At 40.0% G+C, this 15,759-nt stretch overlaps 1 protein-coding gene across 1 annotated transcript in view; it reads right to left on the reverse strand.

Annotated features, from left to right (window-relative positions):
• Nucleotides 1–15,759, reverse strand: part of PMFBP1 (polyamine modulated factor 1 binding protein 1) — a 3,624,986-nt gene that overhangs the window by 1,664,757 nt on the left and 1,944,470 nt on the right. The window contains exons 9-11 of the mRNA XM_044081904.1: nt 2,725–2,808; nt 2,095–2,241; nt 1,109–1,192 (exon numbers count right to left, since the gene is read on the reverse strand). Coding sequence (XP_043937839.1) covers nt 1,109–1,192; nt 2,095–2,241; nt 2,725–2,808 — 315 coding nt within the window. The remainder of the gene's footprint in view (nt 1–1,108; nt 1,193–2,094; nt 2,242–2,724; nt 2,809–15,759) is intronic.

Genomic DNA, 15,759 nt, shown 5'->3' on the forward strand with positions numbered 1-15,759 from the left:
TGTGTGTGTGTGTGTGTGTGTGTGTGTGTGTGTGTGTGTGTGTGTGTGTGTGTGTGTGTCAGGATTTTTATTGCACTCTACTTTCCCCCAAATTTCTGACACAGAACAGCATGACCAACTGGTCTTTGTTCCTTACGCTTCTTCTGCACCAGCTGCTTCTCCCTTGGGGCCATCCCCCAGTGATGTAATTTCTACATGACAGCAGGTGACCATACTGGCACTAAAAATAGTTAAAACAATTACAAACAGTAAAAAGTAGAGTGTCTGGATGAAGAAGGAGTTAAAAAGACTATCCTGTGAGCCATTCAAACCCGCATAAACTCTTCAGTGTCTAAAATGCATCCTGCCATAGTCTTGCAAGTCCAACAACTGGGCTCAAGTCCAAGTCTTAGAGAAGCCCAGATATGACCATGACAGAAAGGAGTTGGGTACAAGTTACGCAGAGAAAACGTACAAGATACAAACAGAAGACAGACAGCATTTTCATGCTTGTGTCTTAACTAACAAAACGTGAAGAACCAATATACACATGCAAGCAATGAATTGTGCTTTGTATTTGTAATTCATGTGGAGCAAACATTATTTTCCAAACAGTATGACAAAGAAGAGAAATTAGATACTAAAGTTGACTTTAAGAATTTGCTTTTTTCATGTTGATCTTCTATTTAAATTCCACTTCTGTGCAAGAATTTTCTTTTCACATTCTGCATCACACTAATTACAAAACTGGTTTGGATTTTTTTTCCAGAAATGAGATATAAAAATCTTTTGAAAAATATAACATTACTTAAAAGAATGACAGCTGCTTCCTGTACTGAAAAGGACTAACCCACAGTTATTAGTTTAGGCTTGGTTGTGCAACAGGTCCACTTACTATGCACACATCACTATGGGCTTAGAAACGTCCTTAACAATACTGCTACTATCTTGAGTGCTCTTGAAACACAAATCAAAACAATGTTTACAAAGGTCACACAGAAAAACAAAATGGTTAAAAACACAAAAAGAAAAATCTAGCAAAGCTAGAATTTCCACTGTGTAATACCTTAATACAGTGCAACTTGCAGCAGCAAGCCCTTACTTATTACGGCTGTACAACCTTCCTTACCTCTGAACTCTGTTCACGTTTGCAGGCCCTCAGAGTATGATTCTCTTCTTCCACCTGTGCAAGGCAATCTTTGGTCTCTGCCACCTGAGTAAACCAGAATATTGATTACATGGGCAAGGTTAAGGGTGACAGCTATGCTATGTTACCTACACATATGAAGCAATTCAGCTCGATGAATGCTCAGTGTCAAGCTAAACAGGTAAAAAGGGGATAGTGGCAGATAAGACCCAAGAAATGCAGATGGCTACATATACTCTGAGAGGGAAAGAAAATCACTTAACCACATCTGAGCCCTAATAAAACAGCTTACTTTTGTTTTTGAAGATCAATTTCATTTAAAGTTTCTGTATTAAAGGGAAAGTGTACCTCAAGAAATACTTGACAGACTACCTACCCTGTCAAATGTGATGGAACATTCTGGAAAAGGACTTGCCCACCAGAAGAGACTAATTTTTTTTCTCTTTATATGCAACGATTTATTACCATTACATCTCATGTGCAGTAAAAAAAAAATCTGCATCTTTTCTGTACAGTACTAAATGTTATTTACTGCACTGATTGAAGCTGCAGAAAAAGCCGTTAACATTGATTAGCAATTGCTATGATTTTTGCTAAGCGGTTTGCAAGCATTATTATAAATGGTGCGGTACTTAGTTACTTAAAATTGATCAGCTGCACAGATTGATCAGTGGTCTAACTTCTAATGGCAAACTATTATGCTAATCCAGGTAATTCTAACCTTACCAATTCTTCTGTGCTAGGGTTTATTAATTTTCTGCCATGGTAGTACAACTTAACAAGTTAATTAAAATGCAATGATGTCCCAAACTAGATAAATAATGAGGACTGATACTGTAATTACTAGAAAACAAGGGGGTAAAGGGTAACATTTACTAACAGTTCAATGAAAATAAAACTCAGCACATAGTATGAATAAATACTCCTAATGAGGCCTAAAGACCAGGAGCTAGATTAGCTGACCTTACCTGTTTGCATGTTTCTTTGTACAGCTTGATGTTTGCCTCTAGTTCCTGGTTTATCTGCAAGATGCGGTTCTGTTTCTGTTCCAGCTCTGCATCCCTCTCCCTCAGCTCCGTCTGTAACTGATAGATCTTCTGCTCTTGAGCATCCAGCTATTGACCCGCCCCGAGAAAATAAAAATCAATTAAAACTAAATGGCTTAAAAGAACCTTAAGTGATACAGGCCTGAAGCAATGAGAATTTAAAGAAAATCCATATGGAACACTGCACTGTCTGATGTTACAATGCTTTGTAAAAAAGACAAGAACAGAACAAACATGGTGGCTGACTGCTAAAATGCCAATACCATTGACAATTTCTCGGAGAAAGTAATACATTCAGAATGGAGTGCGGGGTGTGGGCCCAATTTAAATTTATAAAGCATCAGACAAAAGAAAAAAATTCCAAATAATGAAAACACACATGCAGTTTAAGGTCACACGATAGCTTCAAATAAAACTGATTTTACTGAATTGATCAGTGGCAAGGGGGTTTTGTATGATAAATAGTTCTGATTAGAAACATTTTCCAGAAATATACTTATATCTGTATGTGTGCATATACATATTTATTGCAATAAAAATGTACACAAGTACCTCTGATGAAAGCTCATCTCTCTTCTCTTGTGAAAGAAGCACTTCCTTTTGAAGTTTCAGGATTGTTGTGTCTCGCCTTTCCAGCTACAAAGGGTTAATATAGAGGGGAACATGAATGTCAACCAGTAAGCAATTAGCCATTTAAAACTAAGATATTGATCCGCTAAAGCAAGTGACATTGCTGCCACCACAGGAACAAAACAGGTTCCATTTCCCCACTCTTTTTGAGATAACTAGGGAAATGTTTATTTCCATCTAACGGTTCATTATTTTTAACATCTCCTGGCCTTAAAACATATTACTGAAACTGAGCCAACACTGTGAAATGTTGTTAATAATTTCATACTCAGATAACTATTGTTTTGTCATCTTTTAAGCACAGAGTAGTTCACTACTCTTTACTTGCTGGATTCCTGACAAAAAGCATCAACTTTATAGTACAAAAGAAATTGCAGCTAGAGGATCTTACTAGGGAGCTGTCTGTTAAAAGGGGTTCTGTAAAAAGGTAATCAGAGGTGAGTGTCACATAAACACAACTGCAAGATAATACAAAATACAACTTAAAGCTTTGTAAGGATGTTTGGATGGGATTACTCAAGTGAACCTGGTAGAAGCGTTTCCTTGTCTACTGATGGCCGTTACTCCAGAGCTAGACATTTCTGACCTGTAGGTATGGAAATAAGTAATCAGGCATTGCAGGTTTTAGAAATGACTTAGGTCACAAAATGTTTATCTTGGTAGGACTAGATCAGCTGCATTCTAGGACTGCATAACAGTGTGCCCAAGAAACATTTGGGGTGAGAAGGACAAACAGAAAAAGAAAGTAAAGTCACGAGGAGCAGCTCAATCCTCTAAGGGCTTGCAACAGATATGGGAACACCAAGGTTAGACAGGATGGCATGGCCCTACTGCTAAAGCAGTAAAGGGGATTCTCCTGCTGTAAAGTCAAGACTGGACTAGTGCAAATGTCAGAATGGTTCTAGAGGAGTATAAAGTTTATAGAGATAAAATTATACCCCACGACAGTTTGTTTGAGCAGCATGACTAAAAATAACCAATATGTGATGCTGTGCAAAACAGCACATGACTGTGTTAAACAGCAACAAAATGAAATGTTCGACCAAGGAAAGCATATCAGCTAAGAAATCAACGAAGTACATAGATACAGCCATTTTAACGGAAAGTCCTGTAACGAAAGTAAGTGCTCAAGACCTCCCAGTCCCCACCAACTTTCACTCTAAGCAAAGCTGTAGAAAGAACACAGAAGGTTATATTTTTAAGGCAGTGGCCACCAACCAGTGCAGTGAGATGTACAGGTCGGATCTTGGAAGCATGAACAGCAGATCTGAACATTACACGGAAAGCAGCTTACTGTACAAATATAGCTTCTGAGCATGTGAAGCAGTCAGTTTTACAATGCACTTACTACATGGATGACTGCATTTTCCCCTGCTAGGCTGCAGTGTGCGAGAAATTACTATTTATGTTCTAAAAGTTACCTTGCATAGAGAAAGACTGGAGGCTATCATGGCTCTTTCATGCAAGGGCATAATAGAACAACCCTTTTTACTTTGTCTTTCAACATCTACAGTTATATTTAAGCCACTGTGTGTTTTACAGTCCATGTATTTCCAGCAGTCTCTAATACAGTTTTGTATGTTCTTGCAATTATTTTCATGTGCTACTGTATGTACCCCGGGTTTGTTTGTCTGCTGCATTACTGTGTTATTGTATATACCAGGGGTCTGTTTGTCTGCTCCATTACTGTGCTATTGTATATTCCCACGGTTTGTTTGTCTACTGTGTTACTATATATACACAGGGTTTGTCTGTCTGCTGCATTACTGTCTAACTGTACATATCCAGGGTTTGTCTGTGTGATGTTTACTCTGTTTTTTTGTCTGCTGCATTACTATGTTACTGTATATACTCAGGGTTTGTTTGTCTGTTGGATTACTGTGCTACTGTATTTACCTGGGGTTTCTTTGTCACTGTATTATTATGGTACTGTACATTCCTGGGGTTTGTTTTTCTGCTGTATTACTGTGTTGCTGTATATAACCAGGGTTTGTTTGTCTCCTGCATTACTGTGTTACTATATATACCTGGAGTTTGATTGTCTGTTGCATTACCGTGTTACTTTATGTACCTGGGGTTTCTTTGCCTGCTGCATTACTGAGTTACTGTATTAACTAGGGGTTTGTTTGTCTGTTGTATTACTGTATGCATCCAGGTTTTGTTTGCCTGGTGCATTACTGAGTTACTGTATTAACTAGGGGTTTGTTTGTCTGTTGTATTACTGTATGCACCCAGGTTTTGTTTGCCTGGTGCATTACTGTTTGCTTGTCTGATGTTCCTATTATTTCTGTTTAATCTATAATGCACTGCTTTACTTGACATGCACTTTTAGTTTTCTGACTGTTTACTTCATAATTTTGTATTTTGTGATTTTTTTCCTACCCCTGGGTGTTTATCACATGCTCTCACCTATTAGCCATTTTTTGATGGAACTTTTCTTCTCTGGCCTCCACTAAGAATGGGCTCTGTTTCCTGAAAGAAATTTCCTGATTAAGTAACTAATGAACGAACTACGACTTTACTATTGCATCATAAAACTACACAAACAGTTTCAAGTAATACTCAGCAGTAGTTAGAGACCACATGCATGAGCCTGCCAGCAGATCGGAATACTAACAACTTATTATTCGTGATTTGTTCTATATCCCATTTTGGTAATGAAGCATGTGTCCCAAAATGCCAGAAGAGACAAGCTACATAAGTACAAGTCTCCAAGTGCTGCGAAGACAGACGTGATTTCTTCTTACCCTCCTCCTCAGCTCCAAACATAGACCTCTGCTCATGATACCACTGGTAACCTTATGTGTCTGTGTGTGTATCTATATCTATATCTATCTGAGATGTTTGAAATGTCACTGAAATACCGAGAAAACAATTTCAAGACAAGGGATAAGACATTCATTGTCAGGACTCCTGCCATGTAGAACAGTCTACTTCTATTACTATACACATATGAATGAAGGACTTTCATTTGAGAATTTATGAAAAACTACAGTATAGAAAAAAAGTAAGATGATGCATTTTTGGTTTACTGTGATATTTCCATTCTGTAAATCAAAATTAATTCCCTTGAGGCATCCTTGCCTCCCTTATGAGTACATACCAAGCTGGATATCATTGCAGTGCTGATCCCTTTCTAATTTAATTGTCAATGCTGTTTCACCCATTTCTTTTGCTTCATTCCTGCATTCTGTACATCCTTAAACCTTACCTTCTACATGTGGTTTTAGAGCTTTTAGGCTACATTACTTACCTTACTATGGCTACATGGAATGCTAATCTAGGCATCAATAATAAATGTTTAGTTATTTACTGTAACTTCACATTAATTTTTTACAACATGCTGAGTAATCAGTCAGTACTATATGTATGCAATTCAATGCGGTCCATCTGCTATTTTTATATGTAAGTTTACTTACTGCATTCTTCTATATATGATTCTTTGACACACTTAAAGCTAACGAGTTCATGCTGGATTAGCTCTTCTGCCTGACAAACAAATAGATGCATACATACACAAATACGTGCATCCACACATAAATACATACATACATTTCATTTTCAACTGCCTAAACAAGCTAAATATGGAAGAACTGCGTGATTAGTGATTTCTGTGGTTTGCAGGTAAATGATTCCATTGTTGAGGAATGACTAATTTCAGTCCTGATGTTGCTCCAAACTTCTTGATAGACGTACAGAGCCAAAACATCAGTTTTAGCATGGGGAAACAGTTCTGGTACAGTGATTGGCTACTGGTAATCAAGAACAAACCAAGTTGGAACCTGGCCATATATGGCGAGCTCTATCAGGAGCTCAGGGAAGAGTGATACTCCCTAAGAAGCCATAAAGAAACAACCTGCGCTCTGCACATTTTGGCTTTTCCCATTATTAAGTGCCTGGGTCTGCAGAGCTCTCATGACTGCTGGCGCAGTTTAATGATTGCTACGTACTGTAACACATTGAGAAAAAACTCTTGCTGACAGCTGGCACAGTTTAATGATTGCTACATCTACCTTCGTCCTGTAACACATTGACTGAGGAAAAACCCTTACTGACTGCTGATGCAGTTTGGTGTTAGCTGGTGATACAAGAACTGTAAAATACACAGTGACTACTGTAATATATTATCTCATCCAGAAAAAAACCTTGGTATGCAGGTACTTTTACAACTCCTTATTTAAAGATGCTTTGTTTGCCACTAAGGATTTAGGAAGCATTAAAATGATATGTGAGTCACCAGTACAGAGTAACAACCCACTAAATGTTAGCCACAGCTGAAGCTACTTTGCAGTTTCTGTTATATGGACCAATGTGATAAAGCATCATGGGTTAATACAGCTCGGCTGCAACGTGGACAGAAATTATTCACAAAGCTGTATAAGAACTGTGAGGTTTAAGGACTGAACCACAGAGTTCTCCCTTATAAATTTACACAAAGAGGTGGCCGAGTGCCACCTGATGTTTTATGTACCTGCAGAGGTATAATACATTTGCACAACACAGCGGTGCTCAACCACCATTTTATTCCTTTTTAGCAAGCTGTGTATATGTGACAGAATTAACCATCCAGTTTTATTTATTTATTTATTTTTTGGGTGGCTCCATGGTACAGAATACTACAGCCTTGTCTGTGATGATAACATTAGAGAGTCACAAACTGTATCCAAGGTTTTGGACACATTTATATTTGGTACTGCAACATGTTTCCATTTTGGGAAACTGCCAGTCATGCTGATGTGAGTCTAAGTCACTGTCTCCTGTTATACCTTATCAAGTCCACTTTCTCCATGTTTACTGCTAGGTCACTGCAGCTACAATATCTAGATTGTTTAGGAAGTTTTTCATTAACTCACAATAAATAGTTAAAAGGGTACGTTCTTTTAATTTTGGTAGAATGCTTGTTGTTAAACTTTTACTAAAGAGGATATCAGATGAAAAAAATGAAAAAAAAAAATAAGGGTTTAAGAAAATATTTTCTGGTATGCCTCATTCCATGTATATATCCTAGCCTATTAATGCTAACCCTTCAATTGCTACTTGTTTGCCATTGAGATATCTATAATGAAACAACTATAGACGGCAACAATTTGTCTACTCATCTATTTCAATAATAACCCACTCAAAAAACTAGCAAACAGCAGAAACACTACATCTCCCTTCCCATCCTGCATCACACACATTTTGCTTTTCATTCAACAAGATTTCTGAGAGGAATTTTCAGACAATTTCCCTTTGAGGACAATGGATGAATACAAGTTTAGTTTTTGCAACAACTTTTGTTGCCCTTTGTTTTATGAACAAGACAAGTATAGTTGCCTTTCAGTTAGTGGGTTATTAAAATGGAATTATTAATTTTGCCAGAGATATTCCATCTTCTTTATCTCACCATTAGTAATATATTTAGTGCCACAAATACTTCAGGTGTTTCATTATTTAGCTAGTAATTTTCCAATTATTTTAGATTGATAATAACCATGTGTTAAAGAGCCATGTCGTAGAACTATTTTTTCACTGCTAAGTTATAGGAACAATATTATGTGAATACTTCAATAAGATCAGTACATATTATTTTGTTGTCCATGACTAATGATCTTGAGTCTTCCATATATTCCCTGAATACTTCATTTCTGTATTTAGAGAGTTCTTCTTCCCACCCTAGTTCAGGTCCATCAAACTTATTACAATTTTCCATTGTCTTGTTTGATACTCCATTTACTATTATGCATGACTGATCTGATCTTCTCATACAGAGTTTTTTTTTTCTTTTTATTAATTTTCTTATAGTACTGTAGACCTCTGAATAATTCAGATTTTCTAAGAATGTCCAGATTTTTGCCTCATATTTTTGGTATGTTCCTCATAAAATGTTTAGTTTTTTGGCAAATCACTGAGAATTTAAGTTACTAAATAATGACATACATGTGAGTTTCAGACTTCATATCCTCCAGAAAATGCATGCTAACACAAAAACTTTTATTTTAGCAACTTTCTAAGTTTATAAAAGCAATATTTAAAATCTGCCATTATTTTGGACTTTTGTCTCCTCCATTATTTTAGGTTTTATCCAGATTTTTTGCACTGTGGTTAAGAGGTACAACATCTAGATATTTTAAGAATATAAGTCTTTTATAACCTTTTGTTTATGTGTAATTTGTCAGAGCATCTTTTGGCCAGACAGTTATTTTAGACAATTTATACAGAATTTGTGTGACACTAATATTATTAACGCTATAAATTACTTTATTTATATATTTATTTATTCATCTGGTGGGTTTACTGTTTTGCAGTGTGCCCTTCTTTCTTTCTAATAGATACAGTAAGTTTAATCAGAACATGATCAGAGAAAGCAATGGGTGAATTAATGGAATACAGAAAACATGTGTCCTTACTATTTAGAAAAACAAAATCAAAGTATTTCCTACTTGAAGTCAGCTCATCACAGTATTTCATTCTTTAAGTCAGCTATACTGTTGCTATTCTTATGTGCATTAAGAAGACGTTAAGGCTTGGCTGTTCGTTTAAGTAGATTATTGTATACAAAACATCAGGATGGATAACAGGAGCATCAAACTTAAACAAGCTAACTGACTGACTGACTACATACTCTGGCTGCCCACTCAAAATGGCACTGTTGCTTGCACATGCTCATAGGTTCATAGGTAGGTACTAGGCTATTGGCCTATATAAGCCTAGCCAAATGGTGCCATAGCTTTTGCCACCCAAGAAAATTATTTTCCTGTGCTCCTGTCAAGCAGAGCCACAGAAGTGATCCCCGAGGTGAATTTCCTATCTCCCATCCAATCATCAAGATTTTTCTTGAAGAATGCTAATGAGCTTTGTTTGATATTGATAGGTAGTCTGTTCCAGAGTATGGGAAGTCTCTGGGACAGGAATCTAGCCCTCTAGCATGTTCTGTTTATTGTGGTGAGAAGGTTTAGGTCCCTAGAGCGTGTAGCTCGAAGGGATTGGGATTTCTTTACGTGGAGCATGTCCAACAGAGCTCTGGGTTTGACATAGCTTTGTATGTTAGGCAGAGATCGCCCACCTGTTTGAGGCTGGTAATCCTCTTTGTGAGGTATTTCTGTGGCTTTTCCAGTTGTTGTAGATGACTTGTGAGGTACATACCAAAAGGGGCATTGTACTCTATAATGGGTCTAATGAGTGATGAGTAGAGGGGAACAATGACCTCTTTTTTTCCTGGATGAGGAACCTTTTGTGATTAGGTGTGCCACGTAGAAGGATTTCCTGACTACTGTGGTGATGTGATTATCAAAGGTGAGACTACTGTCCACCTGTGTCCCAAGGTCTCTTATCACACTTTTGGTGTTAAGTAGACTACCGCCTATGTGGTAGTTCATGGGTACAGAGTTTTTACCAAAAGGGATGACAATGCACTTTTAGGCATTGAGCTTGAGGCCATGGCTTTGACATCAGGCATCTGTCTCAGTGAGGCCCTTTTGTAGGATGTCCACATCGTTAGGAGTTTTGATTATGGCTCCTAGTTTGCAGTCATCTGCGAACTTTGTTAGCCAAAGACCTTCTGTGTTAGCTTGTACTTCAGAGAAGTAGATACCAAACAGGAGAGGACCTAGGACTGAACCCTGGAGAGGACCTAGGACTGAACCCTGTGGTACTCCACTTGTCACTGGTCTGAAGTTGGATTTAGAGTCTACTACTTTCACAGAGTGGGTTCTGTCAGTGAGCCAGTTGGCAACCCATCTTGTGACATAGGGATTTGTACCTAGTTTAGTGAGTTTGTCTATAATTCCAGAGTGGGGGATGGTGTTGAAAGCCTTGGCGAGATCTAGATAGGCTGCGTGTACCACCTTACCCTCATCTACGGCTTTGGTGACCGCTTCAAAGAAGTCTATCAGGTTTAGGAGACATGATCTGCCTTTTATAATCCTGAACTGGGTAGGATCCAAAGTTTGGAGATTACCAATGCCATTGTTTATAAGTTCCAGGATGATACGTTCCATAGCTTTGCAGACCAGGCTCGTCAGGCTAAACGGGTGGTAGTTCCCGGGCTCCGTGGTGGCTCCCCCTTTGTGGAGTGGGATAACCATTGCTGTGTACCATTCAGTGGGCACAAATCCTGAGGTGATGCTATGACTGAACATGGTACTTAGGTGGGGTGCCAGTTAGTTCTGTAGTTCATGTAGAACGCAGCCTGGGATGTTGTCAGGTCCAATGGATGCTGTGTTCTTGGCTTTGGAGAGTGTGTTTTTTACCTGTGCAGCCGTGATTACAGGTACTTTGCATTCTTCCAGTATAGAGATGGGCCCTTTAGGGGATGACAGAGGGGTAAAGTTAGCATGGAACCTATCTGCCAGGATGTTGGCAATATCAGTTGGTTCTGTATATTTAGTGCCATTGTACTGTAACTCAGAGCAGATCTGAGTGTTGCCATTGAGATTCTTGACATATATATAGAATGCTTTGTGGTTGTCTTTAGAATCAGTGGCGATTTTGTTTTCGTAACTAGCTTTGTTGGATTTTATGAGGGATCTCAGCTTCTTACTGAGGCTGACCATAGAGTTCCTCCAATCATGGGATTTCACTCTTTTTTTAAACAGTTTCTTTCTTCTGTTGTAAAGTTTGTTTATAGCAGGGGACCACCAGATTGGCTTTCTTTTTTTGGAGGATAGCATCTTGGTTCTGTTAGGGATTGCACAATCCATGCACTCGTGTAAGTGCTTATAAAGTGCAATTGTATAGGATTCAGCAGTCGTATCTCTATTGTCCATCAGCATGGGTGTCGTGAAGTTTGCCACTTCTGTCTTCAGAAGCGTGAAGTTGGCTTTGGAGAAATTTTTTACGGTGGTTTCCCTAATGGGGGGTGGGGGTGGGATGTGGATGTCTAGGGTGATTTGCTTGTGGTCAGATCTGACCAATGAGGAATTGACCTCTGGTGTGGAACACTGGTTGCCCGTGTTGGTAATGACCAGTCTAGTATACTGCTGCCTCTGGTGGAGGTGTGGATAAGTTGATCCAAGGCATTGGAATTTAGGAATTCCAGAAAACGTTGAACACAAGAGTTGGTACATGAGTAGTTTTCCCAGTTAATGGTGGGGTAGTTGAAATCGCCCATTATCCATTATTAGGGTGTTAGGTTGTACCCTAATATTTTCCAGTGCATCAAGAAATGAGGAGTGGGAATCCTGGGGCATGGTGGGGGATCTGTAGCAAGCTACAATCTGCATTGCGGTCTTGCCCAGAGTTAGTTGCACTTGGATAATCTCAGATGCATTATGCTGAGCAACTAGCCTGGAGGTGTGGATATCCTTAATGAATATGGACGCGCCTCCACCTTTAGTGCTTCGGTCCAGGTTAGGTGGCCGAAAGGTGTGGTATGAATTATAGCCTGGTAATGCAGGGGTGCTCTCTCGAGCCTTCAACCAAGTCTCTGTCACTGCACAGATGTTGATGTTCTCCATTTTAAGGAGTGCCTCGAGTGAGTGCATTTTGAGGTTTAGACTTCTAGCATTGAGTAGCATTACCCTCAGAATTTGCTTGCTTGTACCTGTTACGGTGGTGAATTTGTCATTTGAATCTTGCCTAATAAAGGCACTATAGGGGTGGCAAGACCCTTAGCTAGTATCCGGAATCCCAAGGGCGACAGGTGCAGGCCATCTCTGGCAAAGCATCGTGGTTTGTCAATCATGTCACCCCAGGCAGACAGATACTGGATCCCCTTAGAATGACACCAGAAGCTTAGCCAACTGTTGAAGTCAATCATTTTGTCCTTGTACTGTGGTATCATTCTGGGTGATGGCAGGATGCTACTCAGGGCTAGGGTCATACCTGCCTGGGCTACAAGATCAGAAAGCTCCTCCATGTCTCTTTTCATGTAGTCCAGGGAGGTACGTCTCAGGTCAGTACATATATGCATGTGTTGACTCTCTGGAAAGCTTCTTAAAGGTATATCACACACACTGATCTACATCCTCCCTCTTTACTGAGCTGTATCATATAAACATCAATAGGCATACTGTTATACAGACACTAATAAAGAAAACAACAGTCATGTCCAGGTTGATGTATATCTGGAAGTAGGTTTCGAGATCCAGCCTGATCTCATGACATAATAGTTAGGACTGAGTATAGCAACAGGAACAGTCATGAATGTTCTGCTTGAAGAGTCTCAGGGATTTTCACAGGAATGGGGATTGCAAAAGAAATGTCCTCTGGAACAGGAACATTGAACAAGTCACTCGGAGAACTAGAGTCTTTGTCACAGGCAAGATGCAGTAACACTGGTTTGGATACTGGTAACAAATGCTTCCGATTTCATCTGGATTCCATTCCTTGTGATTCCACAATGTACGATCTTGGCTCTTGACACAGACTTTTCACAAATCTGAGGTGATAAAAACCTTCTGATGTCTGCATCCTCACTATCTCCCCTTTTTTCAATGAACTGAGTGGTTTTCTGGTTTTATCATAGTACGACTTCTGGGACAAATGCTTTTTCAACAGCTGGGCTTTTACTACTTTGTTGTTCTTAGCACTTGGAACCAATAAATCATTGCTCATAGGTTCATAGGTTCACAGGTATGTACTAGGCTAATGGCCCTGGAGCCTTTACAAGCCTAGCCCATAGGATTACCCAGGCATCATGCCACTCGACCTTAGTTCCCAGTGCCTCTGTCGAGTAGAGCAACTGGAGTGATCCCCAGGGTGAATTTTCTATTTCTGATCCACTCAAGATTTCTGTTGAAGAGGGTCAGCAAGGTGCTCTGTTTGACATGTACAGGAAGTCTATTCCATCGCATGGGCAGTCTCTGGGTTATGAACCTGTCCCTCCAGCTTGTTCTGTTGATTGTGGCAATGAGGTTGAGGTCTCTGGAGCATGTGGTGTGGAGGGATTGGAATTTCTTTAGCTGTAGCATTTCTAACAGAGCTGGGTCAGACATGGCATTGTAAGTCAAGCAGAGATCACCGTTAAGTAGGCGATATGAGATACAGAATAGTTGGAGTTTAAGGCCTAGGATCCTCTTTGTGAGGTACTATTGTGGCCTCTCCAGTTGTTGCAGGTGTCTAGTGAGGTACATGTCAAATGGGGCATTGTACTCAATGATTGGCCTAATGAGGGAAGAGTAGAGGGAGACAGTGACCTCTTTCTTCTTGAATGCAAACCCTTAGTAATGTGATGTGCCACATAGAAGGTCTTTCTGACCACAGTGGCAATGTGGTGGTGAAAAGAGAGGTTGCCATAAACCTGTGTTTCCAGATCTCTTATAATACCTTCTGTGTTCACTGGACTACCACTGATGTGGTTAATTCATGGGAACCAAGTTTTTTCCAAAGGGGATGAGGACACATTTTTTTGGTATGAGCTTAAGGCCATGGTTCTGACACCAGTCGTTGGTCTCAGTGAGGCCTTTCTGTAGGATGTCAACATCACTTGGGGGGTTAATAATAGCTCCCAACTTGCAATCCTTTGCAAACTTTGTCAGCCAGAGTCCCTCTGTGTTGGCCTGGACTTCAGAGAAGTAGATACCAAACAGGACAGGACCCAGGACCGAACCCTGTGGGACTCCACTCGTGACTGGTCAGCAGTCTGACTTGAAGTCAGCTACTTTCACACTGTAGATTCTATCTGTGAGCCAATTTGCAACCCACCTAGTGATACAGAGGTTGATGGCTAGCTTAGTGAGTTTTTCTATGATTCCTGAGTGGACTAAGGTATCAAAGGTCTTGGCCAGATTAAGGTAGGCTATATGAACCACCTTGCCTTTATCCACAGCTCTGGTGACTGACTCAAGGAAGTCGACAAGGCTGAGCAGGCATGATCTACCCTTCACAAAACCAAACTGTGTAGGATCCAGACTTTGGAGATTCTCTATATTCTTGTTTATTAGATCCACGATGATGCATTCCATAGCTTTGCATATCAGACTCATCAGGCTAATGGGGTGATAGTTCCCAGGGTGTGTAGTCGCTCCTTGTTTGTGTAGAGGTGAGGTGCCAGTTCACTCTGTAGTTCATGTAGAACACAGCCAGGGATATTGTCAGGTCTCACAGAAGCTGTATTCTTGGCCTTGGACAGTGCTGTTTTAACCTGTGCAGCAGTAATACTGGGTGCCTGGCAATCTACTAGTATTGTGATTGGTCCTTTGGTGGGGGAGAGAAGGTTAAAGTTGGCACTGAATCTGTCGGCCAGTATATTGGCAATATCTGTTTGCTCGGTATAGGAGGTACCATTGTGCAGTAGTTAAGAGCAAATCTGGGTATTGCCGTAGAGATTCTCTACATAAATATAGAAGGCCATGTGGTTGTCTTTACTATCTGCTGCAATTCCTTTTTCATAGCTAGCTTTAGAGGATTTGTTGAGGGATCTCAACTTTCTGTTGAGGCTCATAAGGGAGTTTTTCCAGTCTTGGGACTTTACCTTATTCCGCATAGGTTTCTTCCTTCTATTGTAGAGTTTGTTTATGGCAGAGAACCACCAGATTGGCTTCCTTTTTTTGGAGGAGAGCATCTTGGTTCTATTGGGTATGGCGAGATCCATGCATTTGTGTACGTGTTCGTACAGTGCATTGGTGTATGATTCGGCGGTCATGCAACTATTCTCCATTTGCATGGGTGCTGTGAAGTTAGCCACCTCTGTTTTTAGGAGCCCAAAGTTAGCTTTGGAGAAGTTTTTCATGGTGATTACCTTTGTGGGGGGTGGGGTGGGGGTGGTAGGGATGTGGATTTGCAAGGTGATTAGTTTGTGGTCAGTTCTAACCAGGGAGGAATTGACTATTCGTGTAGAGCAATGGTTGCCCATGTTAGTAATAACCAGGTCAAGGATGTTGCTACCGCTAGTGGGGGTAAGAACGAGCTGGTCCAGGGCATTGGAATTAATGAATTCAAGGAAACGTTGGGCAAGTGTATTGATACATGAGTAGTTTTCCCAATTAATGGAGGGGTAGTTGAAGTCGCCCAGTATGTGTGTGTTAGGTTGGACTC

This window comes from Protopterus annectens, chromosome 8.part1 (genome assembly GCF_019279795.1).
Source record: "Protopterus annectens isolate FY-2018-M chromosome 8.part1, PAN1.0, whole genome shotgun sequence".
NCBI classification, from domain to species: Eukaryota; Metazoa; Chordata; order Ceratodontiformes; family Protopteridae; genus Protopterus; species Protopterus annectens.